This window comes from Oryctolagus cuniculus, chromosome 16, assembly GCF_051225735.1.
Source record: "Oryctolagus cuniculus isolate XC-2025 breed Fujian yellow rabbit chromosome 16, ASM5122573v1, whole genome shotgun sequence".
NCBI classification, from domain to species: domain Eukaryota; kingdom Metazoa; phylum Chordata; class Mammalia; order Lagomorpha; family Leporidae; genus Oryctolagus; species Oryctolagus cuniculus.
The window spans coordinates 45,012,697-45,020,825 of record NC_142882.1 but is presented as its reverse complement, the minus strand read 5'-3'; the positions used below and the strand labels follow the sequence as shown (position 1 = coordinate 45,020,825).

Here is an 8,129-nt window from a genome sequence, read left to right as displayed (position 1 = left end):
TGCCATGGCTGAGAAAGAACTGCTAAGATCAATCCCATTCACAATAGCAACAACAACAAAAAAAATCAGATACCTTGGAATAAACTTACCCAAGGATGTCAAAGATCTCTATGATGAGAATTACAAAATTTTAAAGAAAGAAATAGAAGAAGATATAAAAAATGGAAAAATTTTCCATGTTCATGGACTGGAAGAATCAATATCATCAAAGTGTCCATTCTTCCAAAAGCAATTCACAGATTCAATGTGATACAAATCAAAATACCAAAGACATTCTTCTCAGATCTGGAAAAAATGATGCTGAAATTCATATGGAGGCACAGGAGACCTCAAATAGCTAAAGCAATCTTATACAACAAAAACAAAGCTGGAGGCATCACAAATTTCAAATCATACTACAGGGAAGTTATAATCAAACCAGCATGGTACTGGTACAAAAGCAGAAGGATAGACCAATGGAACACAATAGAAACACCAGAAATCAATCCAAACATCTGCAACCAACTTATATTTGGTCAAGGAGCTAAAACCATTTCCTGGAGCAAAGACAATCTATTCAACAAATGGTGCAGGGAAAACTGGATTTCCATATGCAAAAGAATGAAACAAGACCCCTACCTAGGGCTGGCACTGTGACATAGCAGGTAAAGCTGCCACCTGTAGTGCTAGCATTCCATATGGGCGCTGGTTCTAATCCCAGATGCTCCACTTCCCATCCAGCTCTCTGTTATGGCCTGAGAAAAAAGTAGAAGATGGCCCAAGTCCCTAGGCCCCTGCACCCACAAGGAAAGACCCAGAGGAAGCTCCTGGCTTCTGGCTTTGGATCGGTACAACTTTGGCCACTGTAGCCAACTGGGGAGTGAACCAGTGGATGGAAGACCTCTCTCTGCTTCTCTCTGTGTAACTCTGCCTTTCAAATTAATAAATAAATTTTTTTCTACAAAAGACCCCTACTTTACACCTTACACAAAACTCAACATGCATTAAAGATCTAAATCTACAACCGGACACCATCAAATTATTAGAGAACATCGTAGAAACTTTGCAAGATATTGGCACAGGCAAAGACTTCTTGGAAAAGACTCCAGAGGCACAGGTAGTGAAAGCCAAAATTAACAACTGGGATTACATCAAATTGAGAAGTTTCTGTACTGCAAAACAAACAGTCAGGAAAGTGAAGAGGCAACCGACAGAATTGGAGAAATTATTTGCAAATTATGCAACTGATGAAGGATTAATAACCAGAATCTACAAAGAGATCAAGAAACTCCACCACAACAAACCAAATAACCCACTTTTTTTTGTTGTTTTTTGTTTTTTGTTTTTTGACAGGCAGAGTGGACAGTGAGAGAGAGAGAGAGAAAGGTCTTCCTTTTGCCGTTGGTTCACCCTCCAATGGCCACCGCCACCGGCGCGCTGCGGCCGGCGCACCGCGCTGATCCGATGGCAGGAGCCAGGAGCCAGGTGCTTTTCCTGGTCTCCCATGGGGTGCAGGGCCCAAGCACTTGGGCCATCCTACACTGCACTCCCTGGCCACAGCAGAGAGCTGGCCTGGAAGAGGGGCAACCGGGACAGAATCCGGCGCCCCGACCGGGACTAGAACCCGGTGTTTGGGCGCCGCAAGGCGGAGGATTAGCCTAGTGAGCCACGGCGCCAGCTAAACAACCCACTTAAGAGATGGGCCAAGGACTTAAACAGACATTTTTCAAAAGAGGAAATCCAAATGGCCAACAAACACATGAAAAGATGTTCAGGATCACTAGTCGTCAGGGAAATGCAAATCAAAACCACAATGAGGTTTCACCTAACCCCAGTTAGAATGGCTTTCATAAAGAAATCAACAAACAACAAATGCTGGTGAAGATGTGGGGACAAAGGCACACTAATCCACTCTTGGTGGGAATGCAAACTGGTAAAGCCACTATGGAAGACAGTTTGGAGATACCTCAGAAATCTGAATATAGCCCTACCATATGACCCAGCCATCCCACTTCTCAGAATTTACCCAAGGAAAATTAAATTGGCATATAAAAGAGCTATCTCTACCTCCATGTTTATTGCAGCTCAATTCACAATAGCTAAGACCTGGAATCAACCTAAATGCCCATCAACGGAATACTGGATAAAGAAATTATGGGATATGTACTCTATAGAATACTACACGTGTTTAAAAAAAATGAAATCAGGTCATTTGCAACAAAATGGAGGAATCTGGAACACATCATGCTGAGTGAAATAAGCCAGTCCCAAAGCAACAAATATCATATGTTCTCCCTGATCTGTGACAACTAACTGAGCACCTAAAAGGAAACCTATAGAAGTGAAACTGATACTATGAGACGCAATGACTTGATCAGCCCTTGTCCTGACTGTCGAGGAAAAGCTGACAATTTTATTCTTTTTAGTATTTTCTTTTTCTACTTGATACCATTGTTTGAACTCTTTACTTAATACAGAATTATTCTTAGCTGTTTAAATCCAATGGAAAATTGAGCCCTGTTAAAAATAAGTGTGAGAATAGGCCGGCGCCGCAGCTCACTAGGCTAATCCTCCGCCTTGTGGCACCGGCACACTGGGTTCTAGTCCCGGTCGGGGCGCCGGATTCTGTCCCGGTTGCCCCTCTTCCAGGCCAGCTCTCTGCTGTGGCCAGGGAGTGCAGTGTAGGATGGCCCAAGTGCTTGGGCCCTGCACCCCATGTGAGACAAGGAGAAGCACCTGGCTCCTGCCATCGGATCAGCGTGGTGCGCTGGCCGCAGCACGCCAGCTGCGGCGGCCATTGGAGGGTGAACCAACGGCAAAGGAAGACCTTTCTCTCTCTCTCTCTCTCTCACTATCCACTCTGCCTGTCAAAAAAAATTTTTTTTTAGTTTAAAAAAATAAGTGTGAGAATAAGAGAGGGAGGAAATGTACAGTTCAGCACACATTCCCTCAAACTTACCCCTAAGGGTAAAGCTAAAAATTTGCCTTAAGACTCCAAATCCCATTAAATTGGTAGGTTCCTTGAAAGCCACCTTGATCAGTGCTGGGCTCAGTTCCAGATGAGGACTCCAGCAGACACTGGGGAGTCGATGCACTCCTTTCTGAAGGAACCCGGGGGTCCCCGAGTTATCAATGTTGCCTGAGTGTGTGAAGGACAGAGCGGCAGGCCGGGGAGGTGCCTGGTGCCCCGGACAGCAGCTTCCCCCATGCCTGGCTGGGTCCTGCCCTTCCTCCTCCTGTCCAGGAAATGCTCAGCTGTGACTGACCGAGTTCACCTGCTGCTACTCCCTTTCGGCTGCTGCGGGAGCCTCTGGGATGGGCAGGGCTCCCTGGTGCTCCAGGTTCAAGCCCCCAGAAGTGGCCTGGGGCTCCCTTCTAGCTCTGGGGCTCCACAGTCCTGCAGGCTGCAAAGGAGGAGCCAGCAGCCCCCAGGTCTGCCCCTCACTCATGGCTCCTCCTGATCGTACCTGCAGAGGCCCCAAAAGCCACTCAGGAACCGTGAGGGTTTGAGAAGATGCAGGAGCCAGAGGCTTCCCCTTGGAGAAACTCCTCACGACCAAGCAAACCCGAGGGAGAGGAAGCACCTGCCCAGGTCTCCCCCAGGCCCAGGGGCACAGGCAGCAGAGGAGAAGGTGCTGCATCTCGTGGCTTTGCCCGTTCTGGGGTCATGGACAACACTGGACCACGGAGGGAGCTGGGGTACCACCTGACTACCTGGGATCCTCCAAATTTCATCTGACAGAAACTTGCTCTCAGGAAGAGGTCGGCTAAGTGACTCACTTCAGATGACCAGAGAAAAATCTGATTCCTCTATCCCTGGAAGTTGAAGAGCCTGGGGTGTATTCCCCCACTCTCCATCACACCTGGACAGAAAGAACCTCATGGGCAGCAGCTGTGGGCCCTGCTCCTGGCTCTACCCCAACGCAAGGGCCTGGCTTCAGATTTCCTGGGTGGTGAGGGCATCCTTCCCTGGGGAAGGCTCCTGTGGTTGGGATGCTCCTGGGAGGTAGTGGCCTTCTCCCAGAGCCCCGTCACTCTCCAGCAGGTGCCAGGTCCTCTGTCTCTTCCTCACCTCACACTCAGCAGGACTTGTTTTCTGCTTTTAGGATCAAAAATCTGGGCTGGGCATATTAGGTTAAGATGCTGCCCAAAACAGTCTTCAGAAACTCCTGGCAATGGTAGTTCCCATTGGACAGGGCCCCTAAGGTGCCCCCAGAGAACTCTTTTCTCAGAGCAGCAGCGGCTAAGTGGCCATTAGTAAGCAGTGCCCTTGGAAACAACACCCATCAGGTGACCGGTGGCCACATCCGGGTGCAGCCTGCACTCAGAGGGAGGTTATGGTTAGGCCACAGCCCCTATCCCCCTGCAGCTGGCCCTGGGCAGGCAGGCCCTGAGCACCTGCTGATCCCCTGTCCCCGCCCAGGGCTTCCCAGTATGAATTCCCTGAACCCCTTCCCAGCTCACAGCCAGGCTCTGGGGACAGTCTGGCCAGGTCAGCCCCTCCCTCCCAGTTTAGGAAGGTGACAGTGACAATCCTCCACAGCCTGTGTCGCATGGTGTCCTCTGAGGAGGCTCTCAGGCAGATAGGATCAAATTGATTAGATTTGTAAACTGCAGCCCAGGCGTTCCCTATGGGTCCTGAGTGATCGCATGCCCCTGAGGACACCTGTGCACCCACCTGCCAATCGGATTATGTAACCACGCCCCATTGGAAGTAATGAAAGGCCTGGAGCTCAGTGGGCCCCTCCCTTGTCACCCCTGCCTGCAGGTACTTGGCCGTCCGGCTGCCTCTCAGCTTTGCTTTCCTGCCTGCATGCCGGCTCCACAGGGCTGCTGAGCTGCTCCGGGCCTGCTCTGGACCCCGCTGATGCTGCCGGACTTCGTTCTCCCCTAATGAAAGCCCTCACTCTCCTGTGCATTTCTTTCACTGAAGAAAACGTTTACAACTTACCATGTCGCCTGGTAAATATTGAGCCAATACTCAGAATTCTTATTAGAATAGATGGCAAAAAAAAAAAAACCAGGATTCCATATATTAAAAATTATTAATAAAGGTATATGACATCAAGGCCAGGTCTGACACGCCCCTGATGGCCCTGGGATCCAGCTCAGCAGACAGCAGGGACCCAGTAGCTCGGCAGGTGGTCACCTGACTGTGTCATCTGGAGTCACACTGGAGGGTCCCACACCCACAGATACACGACACCCACGAGAGACACTGACCTCTGCCCTACCCTCCAGGTCAGGCTGAGAAAGTCCCCAGGACTTAGCATTTTTCATGGAACAACTCTCCTGGTGCCTTGGGAGGAGCCACACCTCAGGGGCGGGTACAGTGCCCCTAATACACAGGTAGCAGGGTCCTGGTCCCAGTGGGGCTAGAGGGGAGCAAGCAGTGCACACTGGGAATTTGGGGATATTTTGTGTGAGGAGGGGGCTCAGCTCAGGAGCCACAGGAAGTGACCTCACTATGCTGGTGATGACCTAGAGAAGTGGGTGCCCCGGCAACCACCCCCACATTCCGAGTTGAGTCTGAGCCAGCTCACCTGGATAGAGACTCATAGAAAGATGTTCCTCTGTTGTATCCCGCGATGCCGAAGCCCAGGCCCCGAGAAACCCTGCTGTGGGCGCCTCGCCCAGTGGTGGGGACGCTGGGCCAGCCCTCACCCCCGACGCTCCAGGCGCTTCAAACAGAAAAAGGCCAGGGTGAGTCTGAAAGCAAGGACAGGTCTCTGTGGACCAAGACACCACTGGGAACCCACCGGAAGCCCATAGGCCCCTGGGTGTGGGGGGACATGGGGCCACTACACGCTGGGCAGGGGGAAGTTGGGGTTCAGAGGCGGAGGAGCCTGAGGCCCAGAGCTGCTGGCTGCAGAGGGATCCAGGGACTGCCTCTTACCTGCCATTCTCTGCTCTTGTCTCCTAGGTCCAGGACAGGTCAGCCTCGCCTCTGGCGCAGCACAGCGGGCTGGGGATCGCCAGCAGCCCGGACAACCGTCAGCCAACTAAAACTGATGACCTGTGTGTGGTGGGGGAGTGGTCAAACTCACCCACAGCTCCGAAGCTCCTGTATCGGGCATTCCCCTGGGCGCACAAACCACCTGAGGTTCCCCTCAGGCACACACTGTTGGTCAAAGCCAAGATAGAGCCCAGGGGGTCCGCAAATGCCCATTTCACAGCGGGGGCAGTGGGGCCCGACAACTTCGCCTGTGTCAGTCGTGACGCAAGGTCAGGGCCAGGCCTGGCACCTGACCTCACGGCTGGGGTGGAGCAGAGCCCCTATATTCAAACAACACCCCCTCTGGAGCAGTGCTGGCCCTCCAACGGTCAGCGCCGCCACAAGGATGCGCGGGGGACAGCTGTGTCCCCAGGGGCCGAGCAGGGCTCAGGGGAGGCCCTGAGAGAAGAGGCTCTGGGGATGGAGGGTCTGGAGCCAGGACTGTACGCAGCAGCTGAAGCCGAGGACGCTGCAGGGGCACCAGACGCAGCACTGGCCCCGGCCTCAGCCCCAGCTCCGAAAGTCCCTTCTGCTGCAGCCCCAGTGCCACACCTGTCCTTCCCCACCCCCGTCGTCCTGTATTTCTTTTTACTCCTCCCCATTGTGTTCCTTTCCTACACCTTATTGTCCCTGTACCTCAATAAATTTTAATTCCTTACCCAGTGTGTTATGTACTGTGCGAGCTCCCCAGGCCGTGCTCTCCCCACCCCACTCTCCCTGCACCATGGCTCCAATGCCCGGGACCTGCATCCTCTGCAGAGGACACGGGCACCTCCCCAGGGGCAGAGCCAAGGTTCCCCATTTGGACAAAGAGCACCACACGCTGGGAAGGCCAAGGGAAGCAAGGAACAGGGAGACACTGTCATGGCTGGGGCAGCGTCTCCTCATGGTCGGGTGACACAAGCGGATATTCTCACTGCAGCCTCAGTGCCCTCATCTGTGAAATGGGATGGCAGCCCTGCCACAGCCATCACCAGGACAGGGAATGCGATGCACCGCACCTCCCTGCACACACTGGGGACCCCCAGCTTCTGGGATGAGGGGCGTACAGAAAGGAGGAAAAGAGTTCTTCCACTGAGGGCACAGCCTCATGTCCACACACAGAAGCTGTCACAGTCTCTGTCCCTGTGCTCAACAATGGGTCACTGGCAGAAGAAGCAGAGCAGGGATTTGCTCACGGCACAGGAGGCAGAGGGGGCCTTGTCCAGGACCCCATGTGACCCAGACTGCCTGGTGTGCAGGTGAGATGGGTGGGTCTTAGCTGGGAATATGGAGACACAGAGGATGTCCCCAACGACTTGCCATGGGACTCCAAATCCCATTAAGTTTGCAGGTACCAATTCCATCTTACTAGTTAAAGTGATCACTGTAAGTTCATACCTGATCATAAAGATAGGGATAAGTGTCAAAGGGATCACATAAACAAGTCCAGTGTCCACTAATAATAATAGATGGAATTAAAAAGGAGAGAAAAATCCAACATGGGAAGCAGGACACACAGCAGATTCATAGAACTGTAGATGTCCTAAACAGCACTCTGGCCTCAGAATCAGCCCTTAAGGCATTCAGATCTGGCTAAAAAGCCCATGAGAGCATTTCAGGCATGGAAAGCCAAGACACTGTGGCAAAAATGACCTACATGAAAGATCTCTGTGAGTGAGATCCCAGTGGAAAGAACAGGTCATCAAAGAAGGAGGTACCTTTCTCTGAAGGAAGGAGAGAACTTCCACTTTGCTTATGGTCTTGTCTAAATAATGTTGGAGTTTGTGGACTCAAGAAGATTCCATAGCCTTGGCAGCTCATGACAAGAGCCTCAGGTGATCACTGACGTCATAAATAAGAGTGTCAATTGTTAAGTCAACAACAGGAGTCACTGTGCACTTCCTCCCCATGTAGGATCTCTGTCCTTAATGAGTTGTACTATGAGAATTAATGGTAAAACTAGTCTTCAAACAGTACTTTACACTTCGTGTGTCTGTGTGGGTGCAAACTTTTGAAATCTTTACTTAATATAGAGTTGATTTGTATATAAAGATAGTTAAAATTAATCTTAATGAAGAATGGGATGGGAGAGGGAGTAGGAGGTGGGACGGTTTGGGGATGGGAGGGCGGGTATGGGGGTAAGAACTGCTGTAACCCAAAAGTTGTACCTATG

At 51.5% G+C, this 8,129-nt stretch overlaps 1 protein-coding gene across 1 annotated transcript; it reads left to right on the top strand.

Annotated features, from left to right (window-relative positions):
• Positions 1 to 4,689: 4,689 nt before the first annotated feature.
• Positions 4,690 to 6,625, top strand: LOC149121715 (uncharacterized). The gene is made up of 2 exons (XM_089315615.1): positions 4,690 to 4,941; positions 5,903 to 6,625. The coding sequence occupies exons 1-2, from the start codon at positions 4,873 to 4,875 to the stop codon at positions 6,623 to 6,625; spliced, it is 792 nt and encodes a 263-aa protein (XP_089171741.1). The 5' UTR covers positions 4,690 to 4,872.
• The last annotated feature ends 1,504 nt before the right edge of the window (positions 6,626 to 8,129 follow it).